At 40.9% G+C, this 14,579-nt stretch overlaps 1 protein-coding gene across 2 annotated transcripts in view; it reads right to left on the bottom strand.

Moving 5' to 3' along the window:
• Positions 1-2,154, bottom strand: part of SEC62 (SEC62 homolog, preprotein translocation factor) — a 34,027-nt gene extending 31,873 nt beyond the window's left edge. Inside the window, exon 1 of one of the 2 annotated variants that reach the window (XM_006055957.4) lies at positions 2,002-2,154. In XM_006055957.4, the coding sequence (XP_006056019.1) occupies positions 2,002-2,037 (36 nt within the window). In that variant the 5' untranslated portion in view covers positions 2,038-2,154. Of the gene's footprint in view, positions 1-1,980 lie in introns of both variants that reach the window. The other variant, XM_025288428.2, reaches the window with a different exon arrangement.
• Between the last annotated feature and the right edge of the window lie 12,425 nt (positions 2,155-14,579).

The following is a 14,579-nucleotide window of genomic DNA, read 5'->3' on the forward strand; positions in this document are numbered from 1 at the left end:
CCTTCTCCATTGAGTGAAAGTGAAAAGTGAAAGTGAAGTCGCTCAGTCGCGACCCACTCGTGGCGACCCCATGGACTGTAGCCCACCAGGCTCCTCTATCCATGGGATTTTCTAGGCAAGAGTACTGGAGTGGCTTGCTATTGCCTTCTCCACCTCAGCATATCAGAGTGCTTAGCAAAAACCAAAAAAAGTAATCCTAGACCCTTCATCCTAGGGGAGGTGGAAAAAAAAAGAGTTATGTGCCAAATACTATTTTCATAGCTTTTATAACCTTTAATAACAAGTCATCCACTCACGTATTTTTTTCCACCACAACCCAAATAGGATCCCTTCAAGGTAAATATTTCTTCTTATGGATTTGGAGATAGAGGAAAAAAGCTAAGTAATTTGACCAAAGTTACACAGCTAATAATTACTGACACTGGGGTACAAACAGGCACAGTACGGCTCAAGTTTTAGCTCCCAGTCACTACCACTGCTATACCAGTTTTTAATCTTTTTGCTTAATATGAGATCACAATTGAAATAGAACTGCTAAATTAGGATCACTTTTGTGACCACAGTAAAGAACAGTTGAAATTAAAAAAAAAAAAAAAATGTTTAGGGCCCATAAAATGTACCCTATGTGTAAATATAAGAAATTCAGTAAGTACTAATTTGACAACTTCAATACAAATTCTAATAAAAAAATTATGTATCCACAACTGACCAATAACATTAAATTTTGAAAGACTAGGAATAGTATAATTATAAACTTCTTTCACAATAAACTTAAGCCTTGGTTTTATGACCTGTCTGAACTTGGGGGAGAGGGCAGGATTTGTCTCTTTTTGGTCCCCTTTTGTACTCTACTTGAAACTTTCTTATTTCTGCCCAATTCCAAAATTCCAGATTTACTGATCACATCTTTTTTCCCCTAGTACTTCAGACTTTTAAGGATAATTTTAACTTGCATACCTAAATCACACGTGGTGTAAGTGATAAACTTTTTTTAAACAGAGAACTAAAACATCAGAAAGTCATTCTAAGCAATGAAATAGTAAGGAACAGAAAGAAAATGAGTGTAACAATTTGTGATTAGCATATTAACAATTTACAACATGCCCAATTTATGATGACATATGAAGGTTTCTAGGCACATTAACTAACAAGCAGACACATATCCTGAGTCTAAGATGTTCCACATGGTTAATCCTCTCAGCAGAGAGCATGAACAACAGGGGGAAATTGTAGGGAAGAAACACACAAATGACAGGCCTGTGGAATGAGGGAGGGATGCTATGTAGGTTATGAGATGACTGCCATGTCAAAGGTTCCTGGGCGCGACCCGCTCGTTGCAGTACCGAGAGTTTTGTTTATTTACACTGTGTCGCTGAAAGAAAGCCACAAAGCTTCAACTGGACGCTTACGTCAATAATAAAAAGGAGAAAGGCGGGTACAAGCAAACGAACACCTGGATACGCAGGTCGCCGCCTGGGCCTCGGGGCAGCTGACCAAATCCCGCTCACTCCCACGTCCTACGGTCCTTCTATCCGCGCACAAAGAACGGGTAGCTTTAGGTCAGTCCTCCGCGTTCTTCTACCCTAGTTACCGTGGCCTCAATTTCGGGACAGCTAAGGCGAAAAGATGGGGTGGAGAAGGGAGGGGAGGAGTTCTCGGGGAGGGTCGATGTCTGTGCTCTGAGGGCGCTGACCTCCCAGCACAGGCCCAGGCCGGCGCCTCCACCGGAATCTTGAACTGACGGCCGCGCCTCCACGGCCGATTCCGAGCGCAGCGCTTTCTGCCTTCCGCTGCAGCCCCAGCACCTCCGCCTGTCTCCGCCGTCTCCAACGCCGCCCTTCCTCAGGCCCCTCACAACGACGCAGCCCACAACCTGCGGCCTCACGGTGGAACCCCACCCCACCTTGTCCTCGATTTCGCTCGCCCTTCCCGGGAGCTTTCCCAGCATCTTCCACTTCCGAGCGCCCTAAAGCCCCCTACCCGAGGGTTCGGCTTTGCTACCTGAATCCGCTTCTTGTGTCGCCTGCGTTCCGCCATGTTGGCCGCTCCGCCCGGTTCCCTCTGACGTGGAGCGAGGCGGGGGCGGTGGAAACCTCGCGAGAGCGCGCTGCGGGACCCGTTATGTAAACTGTCTGCTGGCGCCGGGGAGGAAGGAAGCTGGCGAGCGACCGGTATCGGCCACTCCGACCCTGGATATGCTTTTTCTCCCCTCTTTCCTCGGCTCCTTTTTTATGCGGGAACTGGAAATCGCTGGGACCAGAAGGAAGTTAATAAGTGGATCAAAGAGCTGGAGGACTGGAAAGAGTCCTCTTGACTAGACATCTGACTCACCTGGAAAGCTGTTAAAATACAGATTCCGGGGCCCCACCCCCTCGGAGTCAGTAGGTTTGGGGTGGAGCTTTTCGCCTAGGATTTACTGGGACCTGTGGAATTCTAGACAGTCTTTGACTGTGATACTTCCTTTCTTAACAGTGAGCCCTGCCCTATCCATTCCCCCATTTGTAAATTCTACTCCCATTTTGAAGGTGGGAAAACTGAGACAGCGGAGGTGCAGCGATATCAACTGGTTTATCTAAGGCTCCACAGTTAGTAAATAGTACATCCTAGACTGAAGCCCAATTATCTTTCCCCATACAATGTAGAGAGCAGTTGGGCTCATCTGACACAAACTTTGGATTCCGCATTCCGTTTTCCACGTTGCTTCTCAAAACGCACTTTTAGAATCCAAGAGTCAGAACTCAGGGAGGTACGAGGAACTAATAAGACAAATAGAGAACACCTAGGAGAAGGCAATGGCAGCCCACTCCGGTACTCGTGCCTGGAAAATCCCATAGACGGAGGAGCCTGGTAGGCTGCAGTCCATGGGGTCGCTGAGAGTCGGACATGACTGAGCGACTTCACTTTCACTTTTCACTTTCATGCATTGGAGAAGGAAATGGCAACCCACTCCAGTATTCTTGCCTGGAGAATCTCAGGGACGGGGGAGCCTGGTGGGCTGCCGTCTATGGGGTCGCACAGAGTCGGACATGCCTCAAGCGACTTAGCATCAGCAGCAGCAGCAGCAGAGAACACCTAAGAAGTTGAAATTAAGAAGACCGCAGGGTACCTGGGAGACTAGTTATAACTATTGTTATTTTGAGTGAGTGAGTTCAGTTGCTCAGTCGTGTCTCTGTGACCCCATGGACTGCAGCAGGCCAGGCTTCTCTGTCCATCACTCACTCCCAGAGCTTACTCAAACTCATGTCCATCCAGTTGGTGATGCCATCCAACCATCTCATCGTCTGTCCTCCCCTTCTCCTCCTGCCTTCAATCTTTCCCATCATCAGGGTCTTTTCCAGTGAATCAGTTCTTCGTATGAGGTGGCCAAAGTATTGGAGTTTCAGCTTCAGCATCCAGTCCTTCCAATAAATATTCAGGACTGATTTCCTTTAGGATGGACTGGTTTGATCTTGTAGTCCAAGGGACTCTCAAGAGTCTTCTCCAAGACCACAGTTGAAAAGCATCAATTCTTAGATGCTCAGTTTTCTTTGTAGTCCAACTCTCACATCCATACATGACTACTGGAAAAACCATAGCTTTGACTAGACGGATCTTTGTTGGCAAAGTAATGTCTCTGCTTTTTAATATGCTTTCTAGGTTGGTCATAGCTTTTCTTCCAAGGAGTAAGCGTCTTTTAATTTCATGGCTGCAGTCACCATCTGCAGTGATTTTGGAGGCCCCCCCCCCCAAAATAAAGTCTGTCACTGTTTCCATTGTTTCCCCTTCTGTTTGCCATGAAGTGATGGGACGGAATACCATGACCTTAGTTTTCTGAATGTTGAGTTTTAAGTCAGCTTTTTCACTTTCATCAAGAGGCTCTTTATTTTTTCTTCGCTTTCTTCCGTAAGGGTGGTGTCATCATTGTTATTTTAGAGTTGCCCAGATAAAGAGAATGGGCTTAAATTGCTAGTAAGTGTTTCTGGATAGAAATTCTCATGACTTTAATGAAGGTTTTAAAGCATTTTAAATAGTAGAAAATTGGGAAAATGTAGAAAAGCAAGATGAAGGAAATAAAAATCCCTAACACTACCACTCAAAAATCTGTTATCATTTTAGTTTATTTTCTTCTAGTATTTATACTTTGTGTGTACTTATATTTATATATTTCTCCCTTTCCTCCAATTGAGATCGTATTGCATAATATGCCTTTTTCACTTAATGTTATGTTGAACATATATCATTAAAAAATTCTCTGTTTACCATAGTATGTATGTAATCTAATAGCAATTAAATAGGCAATTAAGGTGAATAGTGGCATCTTAATGCCTAATCTTTTATAAGATAAGATAGCTGAAGTTCATTTTTGAACTATGAAATTCTGTACTCCAGGAACAGGATCAGCAAGTCCTTTGGTTCCTTTTCTATCTATAATCTAGAATCAAGGTATGTGTAGTCAGAGAGGGGGGAAGGAAAAAGTGATTCTTACCAATTAGCCCAAGACAATACAATATGAAACATCTTTATTTCCTTCAGGCCTCCCCATCCAGAATCAGGGTAGATGTGTTTTGTACTGTTGTATTTGGAGAATGGGCTTCCCAGGTGGCTCAAGGATAAAGAATCCACCTGCCAATGCAGGAGACACAAGAGACTCAGGTTTGATCCCTGGGTTGGGAAGATTCCCTGGACTAGGAAATGGCAACCCACTCCAGTACTTTTGTCTTAAAAATTGCATGGAGCCTGGTGGGCTGCAATTCATGGGGGTCACCAAGAGTCAACATGCACATATGCATGCATGAGGTTGCATGCATGCATTTGGAGAATACTGACTCCTTTTCATAGGAAATCTGGTTCATAAACAAAAATATTACTGCATTTAATAGATGTTCAGTGCCTACAGAAGGCAAAATACTAGGTTAGGACTATCATGCGGAATGAAAACCCTTTGTAGAAAGTGACTTCCTCTCTAGCTACTGCCCTATCACCTTTTTGTTCAGAAGAGATTTAATTTACTGTCCCCACATTCTCACTGATATTCATCCTCAGACCACAACACTTTGGTTTTTACCTCCACCATCCATTAATAATTCATGTCAAATTCAATAGCTTCTTTTGTAGCATCATATTCAGGATTTGACAATATTGACCATGCATTTAATTTATGCTCCTTCTTTGGCATTTGTAATATCGGGTTCTTCCTTCTTGTTTCTCTTTTGACTCCTCGCTTGTCAATGTTCGTGGTCACCATGTTTCCATGTTCATCTTCTTCCCTTTTCTGTATGCATTCTGGAGATTCTTTTTCATGTTAATAGCTTAATCCCAAAATACTGCATAAATGTATATTTCTAACTGTCTTCTGTATATCTCCAATTAACGACCAACTAGAAATCACCATTTCCCCAGCAAAATCTGTCCCTTTTACTGTATTTTTAAACTTGTAACTGCATCACTGTTCACTTAATCACTTATGCTAGAAACCTTGAAGGTATCCCAGCTGGTCAGTCAACAATCCTGTTGAGTCTACAGCTGAGAAGTTTGGAATCTTCCCTTCCTCATCTTTCCTACTGCCATTGCTTTGTTCAAGTCTTTATCACTTCCTACCTGAACTGTCGTTGCAAAAGCCTCCTAATCATTCCCCCCAATTCTACCCTCTCTATACTCTGTAGACTATCTTCCGCTCATTGTTAACCACCCCGCACCCATTCTCCCCAGTTGTGTATAGCAACATTAAGAATGACTACGTTTACAATTATAACCCAAATGTCACATTCTGGGTCTTCCATCCACTTCATATCTATATAAAAATAGCTCAAGCATTCTTCTCATCACCCCATTTACATCTTTGATAGTGGTAGTGGTGAGTTTTCTCCTGTTGCTCTGATTTCCTTTTGAATTTGCAATCTCATTCCTGTCACTTGGCTTTTATTTCTTTCCCAAATGAAGGACATTGCCTCTTTCCCTTTCTTTTGTCAAAGCAAAACTGCTCTTTATCCCTTGACTCTGTCACTTCTTCTCCCCAGGGCTACCTCTGAAACTCAGAATTTTTCTTGCTATATGCAGTAGAGAATTTGATGTCTTTACTCTTTATAAGATTCCTTTGGATAAATAAATATAAAAACGCATTACCATGCTCTGCTGAGTAAAGAGTTCTGTGATTTGATACCCTCACTGGAGGACTGATGAATAGGTGGGGACTTGAAGAATTCAGTTTCCTGGGAGCTACCATCCCAGGAAGTGGAAGGGAATAGTATGTAAATATGTATTCCCATTGATCAGAGGTATGCAAACTGGACACTGATACATTTAGGTTTTTGTTTTAAATAACACTTCCTCTGGGTCCATTTGGTATGTTACGTATATATGTATGACTAAACTGAAAAGAAAAAAATTGTAGGGAAGCATAGCAAATAATGGCCAGGCCTTCTGCGGCATTGTTTTTATAAAAGCAGTTTAACATATGTTAATTGATGTCAGTGACTTAATGCTGTTATCACAAAGAAAAATTTTAATATAAATATATTTAAATCAAAATAAAATATGGTAAACCTAATTTTATTTAAAATTTCATTTAATATTTTAAAATGAATTGATTCTTTAGACTTCCACTCAGCAAACAGCATAAAGAGGACAAAGAGTATGTATTATTGAAAAAGAAGCAGATATTTTGTTTTGCAAAGTATAATACAGGAATTTTTAGCATGCTAATATTAGACTAAGAAAAATTCTAAAAGTCACTTTGATTTTTTACCTGAAATGGTAATTGCTTTATTATTCCCCTAATTAAATCCTTGTTAATATATACAGTTTCTCTTTTTTGCACTGAACCCCAACTAATAGAGCAAAGATAAGGAAATCATGAGTACTCTGTATATGAATGAAAATTGTATTATTAATGTTGTTGTTTGTAAGGGCTTACTTAGAGAAATCAGTTGCTTCCAAAATTAAATTGAAAGTTTGCAAGAGCAGGATCAAGACTGAGCCTATTTGAATAACTGTCAGACCCTGCAGAACTAACCAGTCATGGGGATCTCTACCTTGAAGGAGGGTGGAGTCCACAATAGCAACACTGAGTTCAAGAAACTACCAGCTAGCTGTGATCAGCCTGTCAGAAAGGCTGTCAGGATCAGAAGTTGTTGTCAACACTGCAATAACTGCCTCTTAGCTCCCACAGTCAAAACTGAACACTGGAGCTGTAGAAAAACCCTGTGTCTCCATGACTTTGCTTGTCAGCAGAGTGAAATTCAGAAGCAGCAGAAAGAAAGATGGCCTCCTCATCACTTTTGTCCTTCTGGTAGCCAACCAGTACACTGAATTAGAACCAGACTTTAGTTTCAAGAGAGTCTGAGAAATGAAGACTTTAGCTTTCTATCCCCTGCAGTGTGTCAGTTGACCATATCCAACCATCATCTTCTTCCTTAGAATCAGCTGGTTTACTCCTTTTGTGCTTCATCTTTAGACTGTGAGACCACACTTCTCCTAGTTCCCCATCCTGCTAAATGCCCTTCCATAACCACAAGTTTCTTTTTTTTTTTCTCCCCCACTTCGCACTTGACAGATTCTTCAAAGGTCAGGAAACCTTGTCCCCTCCACAGTGAAATCTTCCCTGAATTCTTTCTTCAGTAGACTTAACTATTTCTGTTTCCGGGCTTCTACAATATTTTGTACAATCAGTGCTATAGTATGTATGATTTGAAAATGAAAGTGTTAGTCACTCAGTCGTGTCCAACTCTTTGTGACCCCGTGGACGGTAGCCTGCCAGGCTTCTCTACCATGGGATTATCTAGGCAAGAATACTGGAGTGGGTTGCCGTGCCCTCCTCCAGGGGATCTTCCCAACCCAGGGATCGAACCTATATCTCTTACATCTCCTGCATTGGAAGGTAGGTTCTTTACCACTAGTGCCACCTGGGAAGCTCATGTATGATTTAACATAGTTTAAATATTCAGTTCAGTTCAGTTCAGTCACTCAGTCGTGTCTGACTCTTTGCAACCCCATGAATCACAGCATGCCAGGCCTCCCTGTCCATCACCAACTCCCGGAGTTCACTCAGACTCACGTCCATCGAGTCAGTGATGCCATCCAGCCATGTCATCCTCTGTCGTCCCCTTCTCCTCCTGCCCCCAACCCCTCCCAGCATCAGAGTCTTTTCCAATGAGTCAACTCTTCGCATGAGGTGGCCAAAGTACTGGAGTTTCAGCTTTAGCATCATTCCTTCCAAAGAAATCCCAGGGCTGATCTCCTTCAGAATGGACTGGCTGGATCTCCTTGCAGTCCAAGGGACTCTCAAGAGTTTAAATATATTTCTATATAAATTATATATTTTAAAATATATAATATAATTTAAACAACAAATGATATAATTTGTTGTTTTTCTTTCTACCAGACTGTGAACCATTTAAAGGCAGGTTCTATGCCTTATCCTGCTATTCTGTGTCTAGTCCAGTGCCTGGCTCAAAGTGAATGCATGTCAATATAGAGTGAATAACTAATGATGACAACGACATAGTCCTTATCCTCTGTGGCTTTTGTAAATCAGAGAAACATACTTACAAGACAAAATTATGTTAAGTCTTCATTATATCCACGGCCTCTATTATCTGTATAGTTCTCTATGAAATTAGAAGAAACTGGTTTAATAAGAAGCTTCCCTAGGTTTGATGGAGGAAGCACTTCCTGTGCAAGACAAGAGCTTCTTACATCAATCACTGTGCTCAGTTTCCTGTAATTGTAGTCTTACTTGAAAACAGAGACATGTAAGGATCTACCCTCTCAACCTACTTCCAACCCAGCAATTTGAGAGAAAATACTGGGTTTGACAAAGCAAAAATCCCCCACATTAAAACCTTTTGGACAAGGAAAGAAAGCTAAACTTTGTAGGTTATTAATATGCCTAGAACTTATTTTCTGTCCAAACCCAATGTCTATGAAGATGGGAAGAGGGGAGAGGGATGGCAAGGATGAGAACAGAAGCTCAATTGCTGCAGAATTCATGGAACCTGAAGTCAGGAGGTCCAGGAAAACCAGGGCTTCTAGGCCTGGACCACACATGCAGATTGGGAGAAAAATCCTCACATTCTTTTTTCTTATTGATGAAATAAAATTCATATCTTATGGTAAGACAAGAAAAATTTAAACATAAATTTCTTTTGCCTGTTTGGGCCTCCTTCCTTCCCTTTAGTGTTTATTGTGGCTCTGCATTAACCAGACCTCCGTAGGAAATAACATTCCTTCGTGATCTTGTAAAGAGTTAGCATGACCCACTACTTGCTTTGTTCATGTAGATCTGGCTTATGTAAACTGTTGGTAGTCACTTAATATATAACTCTTTGTCTAAAATGTATATAACTGTGCTTTGAGCTCCAATAAGCAGACGTCTCCTCAGAGATTTCTAGAAGACTATCTCCCATGTATAGTCCTCAGTTTAGCTCAAATAAAATTTTCCATTTCTTAGACTGACTATTGATTTTTTTGTCAATGTTATTGGCCTCAGAAAATTTTCGGCCAGCCCCTGTGCTCAAGAATTGGTTCAGTAATGCTGATTTCTCTGAAATGAAAAGAACAAAATGCTAGTAAATCTTATGGAGTAGATATTTAAACTTATAGGTAAGTATCTAAATAATTGATGAAGGCTGTGGTAATTATGGGTTGCTGCTGCTGCTGCTGCTGCTAAGTCACTTCAGTCGTGTCTGACTCTTTGCGACCCCATGGACTGCAGCCTACCAGGCTCCTCTGTCCATGGGATTTTCCAGGCAAGAGTACTGGAGTAGGGTGTCATTGCCTTCTCCGAATTATGGGTTAACCTCCAGTAATTCAATTTTTTGTGTATATAGGTATAAGAAACTAGGGCTTCTCAGATGGTTCAGTGGTAAAGAATCCACCTGCTAATGCAGGAAACACAAGAGACTCAGGTTCGATCCCTGGGTTGGGAAGATCCCCTGGAGAAGGAAATGGCTACCCCCTCCAGTATTCTTGCCTGGAAAATTCCATGGACAGAGGAGCCTGGTGGGCTACAGTTGTGAGGTTGCAAAGACTTGGACACAACTAAGAGGCTGAACACAAACACACACACATGTAAGAAGCTACTAAAATACAACATTTTGTATTCCTATGTAATATGTAAAATCTTTTGCTTCCCATGGCTCCAATTGCTTCCCTCCCCCTGCACCTGACCCCTGCCGCATGTCACTTCTAAGTTATGCATGGTCACCACTACCCCTACTGGAAACGAAAGTACTGCATTTAAAGTGCTATATTTCAGAGCAAACAGCAAGAAAGTACTAGGCTCTTTCCTAAGGAGAGGTATTTGGGGGTCTTGATCTTTCATCTGCCAAATGGAAAACTTTCTTCTTCTGAACGCCTTCCACCTAGGAATTGCTGACCTGAGGACCAGTGAACTGAGCTGCTTGGTTGTAATAAAACAGTTCCAGCAGAGGTCTATTGATATTGTGACAAGGACAGACCAGGATTACCTGTACTTTTACATACAAGTTGCTAGTCTGAACTTCAATTTTGTAATAAAATACATGCTGAGAGTTTAGAGTGTGATTTTAAGAAATGTCTGAAAATCCTGTTGTTGTTGTTTTTAGTTGCTCAGTCATGTCCAACTCTTTGAAACTGCATGGACAGTAGCCTGCCAGGCTCCTCTGTCTGTGGGATTTCCCAGGCAAGAATACTGGGGTGGGTTGCCTTTTCCTTCTTCAGGACATCTTCCCAACCTAGGGATCAACCCCATCCTTCATTGCAGGTCGATTCTTCACCACTGAGCCACCTGGAAAATCTGAATAATCCTACACATGACTAATCAAAGAAAAAGTTTGCTTGTCTAGTCTTACATTTAAGAGTGAAGATAATTATTTTAATTAATATATATATTTTCATTCTGTCCACAAACAATATTGTGATAAGTAAATTTTCCTCGACCATGGTTTTTTAAATTTATTTTTATTTTAAAATTTTATTTTATTATTTTATATCTATATACACTTATGAGGGAGATCAGCCCTGGGATTTCTTTGGAAGGAATGATGCTAAAGCTGAAACTCCAGTACTTTGGCCACCTCATGCGAAGAGTTGACTCATTGGGAAAGGCTCTGATGCTGGGAGGGATTGGGGGCAGGAGGAAAAGGGGACGACAGAGGATGACATGGCTGGATGGCATCACTGACTCGATGGATGTGAGTCTGAGTGAACTCCAGGATTTGGTGATGGACAGGGAGGCCTGGCATGCTGTGATTCATGGGGTCGCAAAGAGTCGGACATGACTGAGCGACTGAACTGACTGACTGACTAACATTTATGAGACTTATGAGAAAGCTGAAAGCAAATAGCATATACCCATATACCCTTCACTCAGCTTCTACAAATGGTAACATCTTATTTAACCACTGTACCATTTTCAAAACAGGAAATTGACAAAGTTCTATTAAGTAATCTGCAGACCTAATTCAAATTTTGTCCTGTTCTACTACTTTTTCTGCTCAAGATCCAATCCCAGACTTTAGATTGAATTTAGTTTTCATGCATTGTTAGTCTTTAATCTGGGCTGATCCACAGTTTTTCTTTGCCTTTCATGACAGTGAAACAGTGTCACTCTTTGACTCTTAGAAGAGTATAGGCCAATTCTTTTGTGAAATGTTGCTCATTTAGGTTTGTCTGATATTTCCTCATAACTACATTAAGGTTATGCATTTTTGCAAGACTATCGCAGAAGTGACAGTGTGCCCTGCTCAGCATGTTCTGTTAGGAGAACCAAGTTGATGTGTTCCATCACTGGTGATACTAACCTTGACCACTTAGTTACAGTTCTTCCCTTTGAAATTAGTTAACATCTAAAGGGGGTTACTTTGAAACCATGTAAATATTCTGCTTTCCAGCATACTTTTGACCGCTCATTTTAGCACTCATTAATTATCTTTGCCTGAAATAATTATTACTATTGTGTTTGCCAAATGCTGACTTTCTATTGTTTTCATTCCTTCTACATATGTTAATTGGAATAAGAGTGTAAGAAATAGTTTATTTATTAATTTACTCTTACAATTATCTACAATTATCTATGTGGCTTGACTCTCTAGAGGCCATCAGTTAGGAATTGTGAATGAGAATTAATGTGACAACCTCCGTCCCTACCGCTAAGAATTGTTTCCTTTTGTGGTATCTGTGGAGCTGATTTTTTTTTTTTTTTGGTTGGGGCTGATCTGGAAAAGAACTTGTGTGGTTTTGTAGAGAGGACGATAAGAGATTTCTCTCTCACTGTGAATCTATTTTTATCCATGGATCTGCACTGAGGCTGAACATCTTTCCAAGAAAAAGAACTTGAACTCTGTGAAGGCATATACAAGGTGAGTGATGGACATGGTGGGGTCAGAGTTTTGGAAAGAACAGTGTGGGGCATGAGAACAACGGGATCTCCTTATAAGAGGAAAAGAAGTCTGATCTGGTAAGTCAGACCCAGACAGAACACTAGCTTCAGAGGAGGTGTAGACTGAGACCACTGAGGTAGAACTTACCTCCGATGTAGAGCTCAGACCTCTGGCAGAGTATGACCCTTGGTAAAAGTCGCTCACTGTATTAATGAAAAGAACTGTGTGTGAGAGAGGGATATATTAGGACTTTGGGATTAAAACATGCATACTATTATACATAAAATAGATAACCAACAAGGACTACTGTATAGCACAAAGAACCACACTCATTATCCTATAATAACCTATAATGGAAAAGAATCTGAAAAAGAATATATATATATGAAACTGAATCACTTTTCTGTGCACTTGAAACTAGCACAACATTGTAAATCAGCTATATTTTAATTTGGTTCTCAACATTTGCATCTCTATTCCTGCCCTGCAAATAGGTCCATCTGTACCATTTTTTCTAGATTTCTAATGAAAGTGAAAGTTACTCAGTCATGTCTGACTCATTGTGACCCCATGGACTATACAGTCCATGGAATTCTCTAGGCCAGAATACTGCAGTAGGTAGCTGTTCCTTTCTCCATGGGATCTTCCCAACCCGGGGATTGAACCCAGGTCTCCCACATTGCAGGTGGATATTTTACCAGCTGAGCCACAAGGGAAGCCCAAGAATACCATAGTAGGTAGCCTATCCCTTCTCCAGGGGATCTTCCCAACCGAGGAATCAAACCAGGGTCTCCTGCATTGCAGGCAGATTCTTTACCAATTGTGCTATCAGGGAAGCCCCATATATCTGCATTAATAATGATATTTATTTTTTTCTTTCTGACTTCACTCTGTATGATAGATTCTAGGTCCATCCACATCACTACAAATGACCCAGTTTTGTTCCTTGTTATATATACACCCTTTTGTGTGTGTGTGTGTGTATATATATATATATCCATATATATCTCTCACTTCTTCTTTATCCATTCATCTGTTGATGGACTCAGTTGCTTCCATGTCCTGGCTATTGTAAATTGTGCTGCAGTGAACATTGCAGTACATGTGTCTTTCTGAATTATGGGGTTTAAAAATGGCTCCGAGCTTGACAGGAAGGAATGGGTAGGTGTTGAAAGTTCATAATCCCTTTCCACCCAGACACTTGAGTTACTAATCATTTTCCTGTGTCAACCTGTTTTAATGTTAGGATTTCTTTTGCTTCAGTTGTCAAGTTCTCTTATCAAACAGAACTCATTGTTCACAGATCAGTGAAGAACGATTCTCTGCTTGTAACCTTGGAAATGTGGAGAGGGAGTATTTTGAGAATGATACAACAGAGTGTGAAAGAGTTATGAAACAAGAAAGGGAGCTTTAGAGAGAACACCACAATCATCTGACTGAGAATTAATAAAAGCTACATGTAGAGAGATGCTTTCATTATTTTTCTTTTTTGGTTTTCATGCTTTTGATTTTCCCAATTCAGCCACAGAAAGTGTTTGTGGACATGAAAACGTGTTGGCTAGATTTCCTCTAAGACTTTCAGTTTTTAGAAAACAAGCAACAATGCCAGATTTTGTCATAGCACCTCAAAGCCTAGCACTTGGCTCCATTCTTCACTGAAAAAATTCTAAATATATATACCCACATGTATGCATGTTTTGTTGGTTGGATGGATAGACAGACAGACACATAAAGATATAGAATATGAACTGCTCAGGATCCTATTTAGGTCATAGGTCAGTGCCTTCACTTTACAGATTAGAAGGTGGAGGCTTAAAGAAGTCAAATGAGAAATAAAATGACCCAGTTGTAGTTCAAACCTGAATCTTCTAGTTGCAAGTTAAGGGTTTCCTCACTTGTGAAGCACTCCTTTTAAGAAGGGGTTTTCTGGTGGAGTTAACAAATACTGCAATTTCAAAGTGGTTTCAGATGAATCCCAATACCTGCTATTCCTTTGGCAGGCACATGGCCACAGAATGATAGAGCAAGTTACTCTATTAGCTCTACCGGCATGTGAAAAAAGGAGCAGATTTGAACATTCAGCCATTCATCCTTTTATTGAATACTTCCTCATGTAGGACTGTGTTTGGTTCTCTGAGGAATAAAAGATGAATAAAATGAATGGTGTATAAAGATATTCAAAAGGCTATTTATATAGTAAAATCCCAGAGAGGGAGACGGAGTGAGTGAGCTTAGACTATA

Source organism: Bubalus bubalis, chromosome 1 (assembly GCF_019923935.1).
Source record: "Bubalus bubalis isolate 160015118507 breed Murrah chromosome 1, NDDB_SH_1, whole genome shotgun sequence".
Lineage (NCBI taxonomy): Eukaryota > Metazoa > Chordata > Mammalia > Artiodactyla > Bovidae > Bubalus > Bubalus bubalis.